This window comes from Seriola lalandi, unplaced genomic scaffold, assembly GCF_002814215.2.
Source record: "Seriola lalandi dorsalis isolate HSWRI2012SDOR001 ecotype SW California unplaced genomic scaffold, Sedor1 jcf7180002054221, whole genome shotgun sequence".
Lineage (NCBI taxonomy): Eukaryota > Metazoa > Chordata > Actinopteri > Carangiformes > Carangidae > Seriola > Seriola lalandi.
The window spans coordinates 114,037-129,183 of NW_019524774.1; the positions used below are offsets into that span (position 1 = coordinate 114,037).

Here is a 15,147-nt window from a genome sequence, read left to right on the forward strand (position 1 = left end):
GACACTGGCACGGCTCGTATCCTCATGTTGAACAACAGCAACTACAGACTGCAAAGAAACAAGCCCAGGTATCATACACCTGCACTGACGAAGCGATGGAACACACCTGAGTGATCACAAACACCTGTGGAGCCAAACGTCCCAAACACTGAGGTTCCCCTCAGGGCCTGTGTGTAAAAAAAGTGTTGTAATTTCAACATGGTGAAATTGAAATGTATGAAATTACCTTTAAACTAAAGTGTGGAACATGAACTTTAATAATGTGTGAATGGTTTGATTTGAAATAGGAAAATAAATAAATAATATGAATAATTATATCTTTTTACACTCTTTGGGGCTAAACAGCCAAACATTTTCCTCACAGGTTAGCGTGCACCAAAAGAGAGAATAATTGTTGGACTTAAATCTGTCAGGTTACCAGTAACATGAAAGCTAATGTTGCTCAATGTCTGCTGAATGTTTAAATGGGCAGTTGTTTTAAATAGCTAACACATTAGCTTCATTAGCTTCAACTTCATACATCACATGTGTTTTCCAGTGTCTTCGAATGACGCAAGAATCTATTTAATGCAGCTTTAGGATGAAACTGTAAAATAAATTGAACATACAACCTGAATCTGTAAAGACAGGCTCAACTCTTTAAATAAGCAGCTGTTTTAAAAAGCTAACACGTTAGCTATGTCAACTTTTGATAAGACGGTAAAATGTCAAATGTGGAGTTCTGTCACCAAACGACTAAAAACCTGATTAATGCCGCTTTAAAAATCTCTCTCTCTCAGCTGTGGTCTCCTTTTGTTTAAAGTAATTAACCATCATTATCAGACCGAACATTCACGACACACTGCCGCTCCTCTAGCAGTACTCCTCCCCCTGCGGGTCGGGCAGGTCGTTGAGGTCCAGGAAGATGGAGGTGTTGGAGAGCTTGCGGCCGTTGGACGACAGGTCCAGCAGCTCCTCGGCGGTGCTCGGCACCGAGCTGATGTACATGTCCCAGACCTGCTCCGGAGAGTCCAGCTCCAGCAGCTTCTGCTTGATCTTCAGGTTCTTCTCGATGTTTCTGCGTTTGTGCTTGAACTCCAGGATGGTTTTGGTGTAGCGGTTGATGGTGGTGACGGAGGACGCCATGCAGGCTGTGAAGGAGCTCCACGCCAGACTAAAGTGAAGAGACACAAACAGGTTCAACCTCTTTCTTCAAATTGGTGCATTATTCATTAAAATGCATGTTGGGCTGAATTTGGGTTACAATAGATTTCTGTCCATTATCAGGACATATGTTATGTTTATGTTATATGTTATTTTCATGTGTAACAAACTACTCAGTTCAATTAGAGCTGACGTGATCATTATATTATAAGTTGATAAACAAAAATAAAATAATGAATTAATTAAGGTAATTAAAGTAATTTCAGCTCACAGGTACCACAGCGTCTTCCTGTGCGTATCTCTCACACTCACATGTAAGACCAGCTGTAGTCCCAGGTCTGAGGTTTCCAGTCCTCCGGGCCCAGACTCACAGTCAGCTGGAAGGCAGTGGTGAACATCATGTGGGCCACCATCCCCAACAGCCCTGATGCACACAGAGGGAACACGGCGTCATCACAGCGGAGGAAGACAAACTCATCATCCTCCTCGGAGACTGATCACTGCACGTCCCTTCAGTCACCACTTGGTGGCAGTGTTGCACAGTGTGAAACACAGTGTAGACCTGCTCTCTGTGACCGTCCTGTACGACCTCCTAACAGATCTGTCATATATCACGTGTCCTCTCATATATGAGACCCAAGTTAGAGTATTTCCATTTAATGCTTCTTTATTTTTAACTTTTAAAACAACATAGTGTTAAAGATTATATCATTAGTTTTCTCTTTGTCAAGTGTCAGGTGACTTTCCCCGTACAGAAATGTAATATATAACATCTATGTCCCTATATTAAGAGTGATGTTGCCATATATATATTTCATATATGGAAATTCAATATATATATACATTTACTACATTTGCGTATTTGTTAGCAGTTCAACCAAAGAGATAGTTTGCATCTAAACTTGTTCAATTTCATTTAAAGCTCCATATTTTCTTCTTCTTCTGTGTTTTATTTGAAGTGTTGATCCATCAGAAGATATAAAAACCATCTCAGTGTAGTTTCACATCTCCTCTCTCCTCACATCTGGCTTCTCTCTGGAGCTCTAGTAACAACAGGTCGGTGAGCCAATCAGAAGAGAGGAGGCTCTGAGCCTCTCTTCTGATTGGCTGACTGTTTTCTGAGTGATCCAATAAAAATATAGCAGATTTCAGGTTAAAACACTCAGAGAAACCAAATCCTGCAAGGTTTGGATGGTGGGTCCAGGTGGGCGGGGCTTGGTGACTGCTTTGTTGTGACATCACAAAGTTTGTTTGTTACAATGAGTCGTGTTTAATTTGCAGCTGATTCTGAGGCCTGACAGTGAATCTGCAGAACTACAGGAGTTTTGTGTTTCCTTGGTTCTTATACGATTAGGATGAGTAAATCCTGCAGGACGTGTCAGTCAGGACACAACAATGTAGAAATAATTATTTATTTCCTCATGAATAGTCAGCTGATGAAATGGAGGACACCGAGAGATAAACATGGTAATCACATCCGAGTGTTTTTGTTTGTGAGACAAACAAAAAGAGTCGGAGACAACTGTTCACTGCGTCCTGTCCCCCTGAGCTGCTGTCGCCTCACATGCCAAGTTCTCTCTTCAGAGCTGATTATTATTTATTGTTCTTATACTCAACAGTTATTTTTAACTTTCATAAGAGAAGAAGCTGTCAGGATGAGGACTGAACCAATCTGTCTCAGGTGAACTGAGGTTCCTGGAGTTAAACCAGAACCAGTATCCATCAGATATTTGCAGCTACACTAGGAACCAAAGATCCAGTCGGGTCCAGACCTCCACAGGTCCAGACCTCCACAGGTCCAGACCTCCACAGGGGGCGGCTGACGTGACGCTACCTGTGGTGGCCACGTACAGACGGTTTCTGCAGGTGGACAAACCTGCCACATGAGTTCATTTAAGAGAACGACAGTTCTGTTTGTACATTTTTTTATCTTTTAATCAGCTCCTCATCCTTTTCTCTCGTCTTCCAGCTCTCGTCCTTTAATGTCGTCTGAAGCTCTGGCTCTCATCACACTGGTATTCTCACCACCCATTAAATAGAGCAGGAATAAAAACCAGCATGTGTAGCCCACCAATCCGATTACCACATAAGCCTCAAATCCCTGAGCCACAAACACCTCAAACTCCCGTCTCATCCCCCGTCACTGTTCGTGTTTATTCCTGAAGACATCCCGGTGTCAGCGTCGTGTCGGGACGAGAGCGACGAACCCTGACATCTGAGTCTCAGCTCACGTCATGAAATCACACAAGGTCACTTCATCCTACATGAAGTCAATAAATGTCACGCAGGTATTGTTTATTTTAGTATCAGAGCATCTGACAAGGACACACACACACACACACACACACACAGCTCAGACACTGGTTTAGTGTTGTCTGTATACACTGCTATTCCCTCCACGGTCACTAGGGGGCAGCAAGGTTAACCATGGATGAAAGAGTGAATTAATAAATGAATAGAAGCAAGTTTTTAATGGACTTATAATATATTGAATAATACAAATCACAAAATACTTCCTCTTTATCTGGTTCAGTTTTCTTTTCTCCCTCTTAAGAAAAATGAAAATGAAAGTTTTCATTCATTCATTATCAACAGCATCAACAAGAGGCCATTCATCCCATTTTCAGGATCCCAACAAAAGGTTGGAAGATGAAAAAAGGTGCTTCAGATTACGGCTGGTCTCAGGGTCTGGTCCTGGTCCAGGTCCTGGTCCAGGTCGAGCTAAGTCTCTGTGGCGTCATGAATTTATTACTGTTCTTATTGTTTGAATGTGTTGTCGTAAAGTTTTAGGTTAACTGGACCCAAATGCAAAATGCAGCAACCACAGCAGAGTTCTTGCAATAAACATATTTATTAAATAATGCCAACAACAACAAAAAAGACTCACTGAACTGGTAAAAACAGAAATCCAAACTGGGGACGTGAGACGAACAACGTCCATGAACAAAAGTCTGAACGCAGGAGAATCCATGAGGGAAACACGAGGAGGAACCAGGGAAGAACCGACAAAGACACCAGGAAGCACTAAAGACTAAATACATACAAGGGCAGCAGGTAACGAGACACAGGTGGAACACATTAGGGCGGGGCAGACACACAAGGAAAGCTACTTCAAAATAAAACAGGAAACAAATGTCCGAACATAAAGACTCCCATCAGGGCGGGGCCATGAGAGTATTCTCATTCTTTCTATTCATTGTAAGATTTAATAACAAAATGCAGTTATTTAGGAACTTGTTTTAAAAGGTTCAGCAGGTAGAGCGGGTCGTCCACTAATCAGAAGGTCGGTGGTTCGATTCCCGGATCCTCCGGTCTGTATTTCGGAGCGTCCTTGGGCAAGATACTGAACCGTGAATTGCACCTGACGTATCATCAGTGTGTGAGTCTTTACAAGTGCAGAACCATTTACCATTAAACATGTGACATCTGGACATCGTGCTCAGAGTGTGTGTGAGCACGACTCATTCACCTGGCGCGTATCTCACCTGTCAGTTCATCTATTCTTTCTGTAGCGTCACTGTTTGTGTAGCTAGTGTTGGTTGTTGTGTCGGTCTTTGTTAGTAGCTGTGTAGTTATAAAGTCGTTTAACGTACTTTCAGTCACTTAATGTATCTTCTCTTTGTTGTTGCTTTGTCTAATTTCCTCCTAAAGTCGGTTTGTGCTCGTCAGACACTCGGGACTGATCACCAGAGGAGCGGTTGTTAGTTTTATTGTGCTGAGTCTGAACTTACAGCCCGGGCGGATAATTAAAACGCTTCAGCCTGATAATTCTGAGTAACGCTGTATTTCCTCGAACTGAGCAAAAACCTTCACTACAATTTGTGTATGTACATCTCTATATACTGTATATACATGTGTACTGTAACTATCTATGTATCTGTGAGAAACCGCCAAGGCCAAAACTCAATACTTACATATGTGCATACTATTATACATATACATACATGTATACATGCATTTACACACATACAGTTATGCATGTACATACATATATATATATATTCATAAACACATGCATAATGTGAGTATGAGGGTATATGAGTGTGAGAATATATGAACATATACAGTATATATGTACATGCATAACTGTATGTGTGTACATGCATGATAGTATATATGTATGTGAATGTGAAGTATTCAGTTTTGGCGTTGGCGGCTTCTCATATCGATCTGTGATTCTGTATAGTGGTAAGAGACATACATGAACATATACTGTACACTATACATGTCATACCGTTTATACAGTGCAGTCATGTATGAGACTTTCTTGTTTTAGCTTGAGGGACGTAATATTTTGCCAGCTGGGAGCTTCGGCTCTATTCCACTCCCATTTGGCACAAAACACAAGTTCATCGTCATTATCACCGAGATGCACAACATGCGAATCCAGCACAGAAAGTCTGAAGTCATCATCGCTCTCGCTCCTCGCTCTAACTGTCAGTCCAGACGTCACGTGGTTTGTTTGGCTGTAAAAACAGGACTCAGTGTTTCTGCAGCACAATCACTTCAAGTAAAATTAATCACCTACTAAACTAAAGTTTGTCCTCAACAACCACAAAGTCTGTCTCTCCTCCACACTCTCTCTCTCTCCTCTACGTCTTCACTCTCTCTCATCCTCTTTCCCAGATGACTGACAGCTGTAATAAAGGCTCGTCCGCTCCTTTCTATTGTTCCCGTGGACTTCATTACCATAACCACTCTCTATCTGTTCTCCCCATTAAAAACACAAACAACTTCTAACTGCCTTCCTTCATTTAAACCAGTCATACATTTTACAAGCTCAGTAAACCCTGAGATAAACCTGGGAAGCTCTTAAGAAAACCAACACAATGCGACAGACACCACAAGAAATGTATGCAAACATCTGACTTCTGCAGACAGTGAGTCACATATAAATGAAGTATTAGTGATGCAGACTGGGGGGCTGAGAGGTTCGGTTACTGTTGGACTAAACGCAGCGGCGGTGAAGCCTGAGTGTGAGAGGCTGCGGCACGCTGGGTTCAGATCCTGTCAGCCGAAAATAAAAATATGACTGAAGGATGGTCAACACTTCCTCTCTGCTGTGATACACTGATACTGGAGATTGTGTCAGCTGGTGAACCTGTGGACCGACCCTGACAGATGAAAAATGAACCTGAATCCAATTTTTCATGTCCATGTTGGAGCTGGAGCGTTTTTTTTTGTCTAGGCCTTTGTAACATTTCCAGACTTTGTTTGCAAGGGCAGAGGAGGCAAGACAGGAAACAATTCACCTTGTTGTCTGTTCCTGGTTGGGCGCCAAAAATATTTGGGCTTCAGTACAGAAGGAGGAGCTCGGTTAGCCTTCTTGAAAACATTTAAAGTTCCTCCAGTCATGTTTTAAACTCTGTAAAAATCCTCTGCTGTGATTCATATTTAGTTTAACATGTTTTCACACATTAAACCGAGTCTGAAGCTCATCTACTCTCACTTCCTGGTTGAGAAATCTGGATCAGGCCTTGAGCCCCGCCCACCACCTGCTGGCTCCAGGTGGACAGGTGAGAGAGCAGAGAGCATCAAGATGGTGAGAGGAGGAAACATGAGAGAGACTCAGCCACATGTTTGAGCCTCAGTCAGACCCAGACTCAGAGGAGGAGTCTGAGACCAGAACCAGAGACTAGCACACGGGTCAGAACGGTTAGTGTAGTTAGCATCTTTTCAACTGTTAGCATAGTTAGCATCTTCCAGAACGGTGAGAGTCGTTAGCATCTTTTATTTGTTTGTTAGCTTGTAACTGGCAGTGGCTGATGGCTTAGTGGTTGTGCTAATGCTAACTCTCTCTCTCTCTGTACTGTATTTAGCCCCGCCCCCTGTCCCTAAAAGTTGACAGGATCGTCTCTTTAGGTCTGTGACGTATAAAACACTTGATGAAAATGGTCACTGGTCATAATAAATCCAAAATATCTGGAGAAATATCTCATGACTCTGAAATTAGCTTCAAATCTATGGAGCGTTTTAGCGTCTTTCAGCTCATTGTTTTGTATTTATGGCCCAAAACGTTTAATTCTGATTCACTAACACCAACCTGATTTCCAGCAGCAGGCAACTGTTTTCAGCTCTGATAAACCCCATTATATACTACCAACACTTGCACACTAATTAGCTGCTGCTGGCGTACACAGTAAAGCTTTTAGTAGCTAAAGAGATATTTCCCTCTGATGTTAGTAACAATTCATTCCCCGGGAGTGACACATGATGCTGCACTTTGTACTTCAAGGATAAATCCCATGAAAGACCAAACAAGTCTGTCTGTGGCTCGCAGCCTCGACCCGAGACATTAAAATTAAAAAGTATTCACAAATATATCATTTCTATCATTTTTAAAGAAAGTTGAGTAACACTTTCATAAAAACAGCTGAGCTCTGTAGGTTTTACCAGACATTAGTGAAACAGGACTTCTAGTGTATTTGTTGGGGACTATTTTCTGCTGTGGATGAATACACATTTAGTGCAAGCAAGATGGTGTTTGTGGGATTCACTTGTTTGTTTCTTGGAGTTTATGTACCTCAATGCAAAGTGTTACCATGGAATTTCCTGATGTTAAAGAAGAAGAAATATAAATGTATATATAAATATATAATAATATAATTACTACAGGGACAGAAAAATGTCACATGACACTAATGAGAAACAGAACGGAAGTGATACAAAGCCTGAAGGGTTAAGGGTACAGCCTGTTCACTGCTTCACTTGCCGACCAGATCAAATGGGACTTACTGACTCAGTACTTAGTCTAAAATCAAAGCGTTCGTCAGAACAGGAAAATCTCTGACTCCAAACTGATCAATATGCAGCCTCAGGCTCACTCGGGTCTAAATATACCATGTTTCTGAAAAGAGTTTCTCCAGAACGAAGTGTAGCTCACAAGATGATCTAAACTTTGTTTGCTGATCAGGAGCGTTCCTTTACAGCAGTGCTGAACCGTCAGTGCTACAGCTAGGCCTTATTGACATATCCTCCACATTGTTAGCTCAGATTCAGCTGTTCATTTTACAGAAACCATGACAACAACAGTAAAATTAAGTGAGATTTACCGACATTGTAAACCAGCAAGAGGAGAAACTTTTATTCTTGTTTTGAGATGAGAGGAGTGATATCACTAGTCCAGCTAGCTACTTAGCATGCTAACTTCAGTAGAAGAAAAGACGTGATAGAGACAGGAGTTAACAATGCTGTTTGTTTCCACAGCTGTTGGTGAGTAAAGGAATGAAGTTTGATGCTAAACTCACATTTCTTCTAGATTGGTAAGTAAACAGCTGCTAATGCTAACGTTAGATATGTAGCAATAGCATAATGAATGTGTGTAAATTTTAAATGAGCTATTTGTAAGTTTTGCTATTGCTACATAGCTAACGTTAGCATTAACAGCTGTTTACTCACCAGTCTTTCCAAGAGCTCCAGGTTATTCTACAGTCTAGAGTCTGGTGCTACCTGAGTGTTTCTAATAAAATATACACAGTGCATATGTTACAAACCTCAAACATCAAAGAATGTGTTCAGAGCGTGGACCCAGGTTGTACAGGGGTGGGGGGTTGGTGTGTGTGTGTGTGTGTGTGTGTGTGTGTGTGTGTGTGTGTGTACGTGGGGGGATACCTTTCTTAGCCCTGCAGCTCTCTGAGACATTTCCTCGCTCTGACCCTGACCAGTCAGTGAAAGGCTGCGAGTCGTTGCTGCTGAGCAGAGGATCTGTTGCTGCTGATTCGCTGCCCGGAGCGTGGTGGTCGAGATCATTTTCACACAGCGGATTAGAGAGAAGGTCATTGTTAAATCCTTCACAGACTGAAAACTGGCCAGAAATCTTCTCAGGGGCTGAGAGGCTGAAACTGGCCTGAACATGGGATTGACCAGTTGCCAGTGTGAAAGCAGAACTAAGATCTCAACTGCTTTAAAGCTGAACTGATAATAAAATTCATTTTTGTATCCTCAGTGTTTGTTTTTTGACATGAACTTTTGGTTCCAGGTGATTTGACTAGTGTAATACCTGTGTGGGTGGGACTAATTAGTTCAATATATCACTTTAATTCCAAAAGCCACACAGACAGTTAATCTCCTGGGAGACACTGTTATGATCTGAAATCACGCCCTCATTTATTCAGTCACTGTGTTGGAGACAGTTTCATCAGCAGTGAGCGGTGTAACACCCAGTTTTGACAGCGCTGCACCTTTAAAGGTGTGTGTTACAGTACGATGTCTGCAGGTGGTGCTTACACAGCTCTACGCAGCCCTCTACAGGACTGTGGCCGATGTGACGTCACAACATGCTGCTTTAAGACTGTGCAGTTTTACTGTCTGCACCATCCAAGAGTTGAAGCTTTTTAAAGAACTGAAGCAGAGGAAGAACCCAGTGATCGTGGTTTATCATGGTTTTATGCTTTTGCTTCACCAGTCTATAAAAAGCTATGAGGGGAGGGAGAGAAGTTCATCCTGAGGCCTCAGTTATATCTGTTTCTATCCTGCGCAAACGCACTACGAATCAAATCAAAATGGTGAAATCCATGCAAGAAGAATAACAACACAGATGTCTTTGTATTCAGCGTCCATGTTTGTTTTCAAGCTTAGTCACAGTTAGTATCCTCGTCAGTAACGTTAATGTCACGAACCTGTACTCTCCTCGGGGTCAGTCGGCACAAAGATACCAGTTGACATGTCTGTATGTCTGCACACAGCCTGTATTCAGAAACTGAGCCTTAAAACCAGCCGTCTGGACTTCTGGAACTTTGTGATGTCACAACAAAGCAGTCACCAAGCCCCGCCCACCTGGACCCACCATCCAAACCTTTACAGGATTTGAGTGTTTTTACCTGAAATCTGCTTTATTTTTATTGGACCACTCAGAAAACAGTCAGCCAATCAGAAGAGAGGCTCAGAGCCTCCTCTCTTCTGATTGGCTCACCGACCTGTTGTTACTAGAGCTGCAGAGAGAAGCCTGAGAGAGGAGATGTAAAACTACACTGAGATGGTTCTTAAAACCACAAATATATCTTCTTATGGGTCAACACTTCAAATACAACAGGAAAAAATTTAAAATATGGAGCTTCAGACACTATTTCCACAAAACCAAAACCTTTTTCTTCTTCTTCCTAAAACAAATTCCAGTTCAACAGACTTATTTCATGTAACCGTACTCCATGTTATGTCACGACGCCACTGACCTGAGAGCACGGTGAATATCGCCGCGAAGGCGTTGAGCTTGAGGCCGTCGATGACGTTGCCGAAGTGACACACCTCTACGGACATGAGGATGCCCCCGGTGGCCAGCAGGAGGATGTACAGGCACTCTGCAACGATGCACAGCCACAGCACTCCTGAGGAGAGAGGTGAAGAGTAAAGAGGAGGGAAAAAATGACATATTTATGTTGTGGGTGTGGGGATGAGCACGGTTCAGTGAATGATGGTGGGGGTGTGGAGAGAGGGAGCGAGAGAGAGGAGCGATGGGGGTTGAGAAAAAATATAGGTAAGCAAGGGCGAAGGGAGAGGACAGGGACGAGGCGAGGAGGAGGAGGAGGAGGAGGGGAAGAGGATGAGCCTGGAAAGGTGGAGCAGTGACCCCGTCACCCATATGATTAACCTTCACAGTCAGAGGAAGGATATACGAGCCTCCGCGAGCCGCACAGCAGCCGGAGCTCGTGGCAGAACGTACGTGGTGCAACGAAATATCAATGGATTTAAAATCCTCTAAATGTAAGCTGTGGTGTAATTACTTATATCACCCAAGGGCAGGTAGTTATTATGTGGTTAATTAATCACAATGTGGACTGGAGTAATATGCCTAAAATATCCCTGTATGAATTATGAATGGAGTTACATCCTTCAGCTGAAAAAAAAACCTTTTTTATCTGCTTCAAATTGAATTTAGTTTAAATGTTCAATTAAATTGAGAGTGAGAGGGAGGAGAGCATCAGGCTGAATGTTATTAGAACTTTAAGGCTTTAAACCGGCTGCAGTTAAGTGCATTTATAGAGTTTCCCCTCATTTTGCTTTGATATGTAATATTTTAATCATGTGATGTCAGCGTGCGGCGGAGCAGCGGAAACTCTCTGTACGACAGTGTTAAAGCCCGGCGTCTGAAGATCTCTTCAGGAAACACCAACATGGAGTGGCCCGGTTCCAGACATCTTCATCATCTGCCCACGTCTTTGTTTCCACAGTCGCAAGAAGAACGAAGCCCATCAGAGGTTTGTCGGCAGGATTAAAGGATAAAGATGTTTTTTTTCTTTACTTTCCTTTTCGGCCACAAATCCCATGAAAAGAACCAAAATCATGTGTCAGTGTCTGACTTCTGGAGCCTGTCTGTGGCTCACTGGATTTAAAAAATGCCTCAGGTTCTTTCTTTGAAGAACTTGGAACTGTAGTTTTTAACACAACATTGTGTGTAGAAGAGCGGTTTCTGAAGCTCAGAGTGAGCGGCTCCACCGTTGCCATCTTGGCAGTTTCTGACTCCGCCCCCTAACTCCCAGTTAATCGAAAAATGGTCAAAGAGGAGGGGCGTGTGTGGAGCCGAGACTTCGTTGCTTAAACTGTTTCTGGCAAGCATGAGCTCACCCACCTGTCACTCAAAGAGGCCACGCCCTCAATCCTCCATATTCTCCCGTAGTCCTTAATAAAATGTAAACAGGTGAGTTATATAAACAGGTGTCATGAAGGAGGAAATTAGCTCTAGAGACCAAAACAGTTTTTGTACCAGGCTGTAAACATGTTTATTTCTGCTGTAAAGTTGGACATTTTAACATGGGAGTCTATGGGGACTGACTCACTGTTGGAGCCAGACTCTAGTGGCCGTTAGAGGAACTGCAGCTTCTGGTTCTTCATTGTTGGAGGTTGATCAGGGTTTTTCCTGCATAGAGAATTGCCTCCGACAAATTTCGTGCCTCCTCCGCCTCCCGCCAAGCACACCCAGCTTTATGAAAAGTTTCCATAAATTACCGTTACATCCCATCGTGTATGTTTTTTTGTTTTCTTTGCAGAAATGTCTCAAATCACAGATTATTTTAAAGAGAGTTTGCGAGGAGGAGAATTGCGAGGACAGGTGAAACAGTACGGTACCACCCCCGCCTCATTTACAACCAGGAAAAACCCTGTTGATGAAAAAAGATACAGGTTGTTTTAAATTGACTCTGAGATATAAAAAAGTCTCAAAGCGACAGTTTACACTTATCTACTTTCTTTGAGAGAGTTTTATCCCATAAAACCACAACTTGTTGTTTTTACACTTGGGCTTTTAATGGATTAAGGAAATGAGATGAAGTGTTAATTAGAGCTTTAGATGAGCTAGTAGATGGATTTTATTCCCTTTGCCAGCTGTTTCCTGGTTTCCAGTCTTTACACTCATCACCACCTGAGCTTGCAAATAAGCACATCTCAAAGGAATCCTCCAAATATTCTTTTAAATCAATCCATTACAGGGATTGATACGAGAAACAGCTGACGTGACTCAGACTGAGCGATAAGGTGAGAGTGAAATGACAGCAGTCTGATGTTCAGGCAGCTGATTAGAGACCAGCAGGCGAGGAGGTGATTGATTTATTGAGACTCCACTTAACTTATTACCCACCAGTGAAAGTGATCATTTAAACCACAGCTCTGTTGTGTCGCTCCATCAACAACTATTGATCCTGCCACCAACACTCTAATGAGGATGATTTAACCACAGCTCGTTAACTTCGTTGCTTAAGATATAGAAGAGGACGATTAGTTTGTTTTGGGGGGGAGGGGGCGCTAGAAACATGACGGACACGTTCATGGCACTGAGCCCAGAGATTAAAGGACACAAGATGCTCCAACAGGAGAAGGGGGGGAAGTGAACAACAGGACGGCACTTCAGTGAGAAGATGGACGAGTACGACAGCTCTTAGTGAACTAATTACTTCATTAATTCTGATCATCTACCATATTTATAATAATGCAATTATATATCATTATTAATAATACACAACTGTGGTCCTGACACTGCAGGAGCGTGATATTTCCTGATCTTATATTAGCAACTTTAAATTATTGAATTATAGCAGCAGGGAAATTTGTATTAAATTATTACATGTTATTTCTTCTCTCTCTCTCTCTCTCTCTCTCTCTCGCAGGGGTCGTTCACTTTCCTTGTTATTGTTTAATATTGTATAAAAGATATGAACAGTATGCAGTGTAATCTTGTATTTGGGCGGAATAAACCTTTAAAACTAAACGCACCTGGACAAAAAACAAGTAGTAATTGGAAGTGCTCCGGTTGGCTGGCATGAAAACCTAAAGTCCTAGAAGTGCGGTCCTGAAACTGCAGGAACATACAACTGGAGAAACCTCCTGGCAGCGTTTCACCACAGTGACAAAAGCTCTTAACTGTCGACTCCAGTCAAAGTGGTCACCGCAGCACTAAGCAGCTTAGTTAGAGAGCAATCCGAAAAACAGCCTCTACGACCAAAGAGCCGAGGGTTTGTTCGGACCTGTAAGAGGTTTGTTTTTCAGCCTCTCGTGACTCTTCCACCTCCGTCAGCTGCAACTTGGTCTTTTTATAAAATGGACGGAGCCTCGCTGCTTTAATCTCTGCACAAATGACCCAGTGTTGTGTGTGTCTCTTCTGCACCAGGGAGATTGCATTGCATTGCCACATGCTCATAAATAAGTGCATTTTCTCCACGTCACTGACGATGATGTTTGTGTGCAACAATATTTTACATAAATATTTTCTTACCTCTTTCATTCGAAGGTGCAACATAAAGGAAACTTCTGCATTTCTCACCTGGAAGAGACGGAAACATGAGACACTGAGATCTGAGACTCTTCATCTGTCATCCATATTATTTCTGTCTTTTTTTTTTTTTGTCTCACAAAATTCAAAATTCACAATTTGATCCAATCTGTGGAGGGATTTCATTTCCGTGTTTGTGCAATGACAAGGTGGAGCAGTGAGGATGACCAAAGATTCAAATGCTTGTGAGGAGACAGATCCACATCAGGGGGACCAGGCAGTTTTTATGAGACATTAAAATCAGGCTACAATGATGAGTTGATTAATCAAAGTTAATTGATAATTAATAATTAGCATCGTGTCTGGTTTCAGCTTCTCAAACGTGAATATTTTCTGCTTTTCTCAGTCATGTCAAATTTCATATATTTGGATTACTGGTGAGACAAAACAAGAAATCTGAAAATGTCTTGTTATGTTCTGACATTTTATGGAGCTCAGTTTACTGCGTCTAAAGATCCACAAACACCTGTTTATCTAAGAGCAGGTGTTTAGGTTTGATCTTTTTCTGATGTAATAAATGTTTCAAATCCATTTCGGATGTTAATCATGAAACTCCAGATTGTGTTAAATCAGCTTTCTGGTGTTAAAAAGGACTTTGACTCTGGTTTTGTGGGTTACTGGATCGACGTGACGCACAGCTCGCGCGCCCCGCTGCGCTCCGGTCCCAGCCGGTGCCGCTCCGAGGGAACTCACCGGTCATGTTGATGTTCTGCTCGCAGGAGAACCAGATCCCGGTGTGAAACTTCCTCATCACGTACTTGTCCTCCCCGGTCTCCCAGATGTACTGCACCAGCCGCGTGTCGTTGATGTTGGAGCTGTTGAACCGGATGCAGAAGGACTGTCTGGTGGTGCCCGGCCCGGTGCAGAACGGCTTCACCACCTTCCGCGTCCCCTCGCACCAGTAGCTGGTGGTGAGCGCGGACACGGCCAGGAACAGGGACAGGAAGTTCAAGGTGAGAGCCAGCGACGCTCTCCGCCGCCGGTCGATCCCCATAGCGGCGACCGGAGGACCGAACTTAATCCCTCGCCTTGTATGACACCGGATTGTGGCGACTTCTCCTCCTCAAACCCTCATAATCCGGTTATTCCGTTAACGTGTCCGCGGCCAATTACCGCGGCGCGTCTGGTCCGAGCTGCGGCTCCACTCCTCTCACATCTGCCGCTCAGCGCAGCCCACTCTCATTTTGTAGCTGCCCCCCCCACACCCGCCTCTTACACCCCCTCACACACACACACACACACACACA

General features: G+C 43.0%; 1 protein-coding gene across 1 annotated transcript; it reads right to left on the reverse strand.

The window, feature by feature from the left end:
* Positions 1-13: 13 nt before the first annotated feature.
* gsg1l2b (gsg1-like 2b) lies at positions 14-15,027 on the reverse strand. Its single transcript, XM_023404106.2, has 5 exons — positions 14,594-15,027; positions 13,844-13,891; positions 10,314-10,466; positions 1,456-1,567; positions 14-1,153 (listed from the first exon to the last, which is right to left on the reverse strand). The coding sequence occupies exons 1-5, from the start codon at positions 14,892-14,894 to the stop codon at positions 853-855; spliced, it is 915 nt and encodes a 304-aa protein (XP_023259874.1). The 5' UTR covers positions 14,895-15,027; the 3' UTR covers positions 14-852.
* Positions 15,028-15,147: the final 120 nt, after the last annotated feature.

Bases quoted from the DNA above. Each gene is read 5' to 3' on its own strand.
- gsg1l2b (XM_023404106.2), bottom strand. From the start codon at position 14,894: ATGGGGATCGACCGGCGGCGGAGAGCGTCGCTGGCTCTCACCTTGAAC. The intron at 10,467-13,843 runs GTAAGAAAATAT...CTCTCTCCTCAG, and splicing joins TGCACCTTCGAATGAAAGAG to GAGTGCTGTGGCTGTGCATC. The intron at 1,568-10,313 runs GTCAGTGGCGTC...TGTGTGCATCAG, and splicing joins GATATTCACCGTGCTCTCAG to GGCTGTTGGGGATGGTGGCC.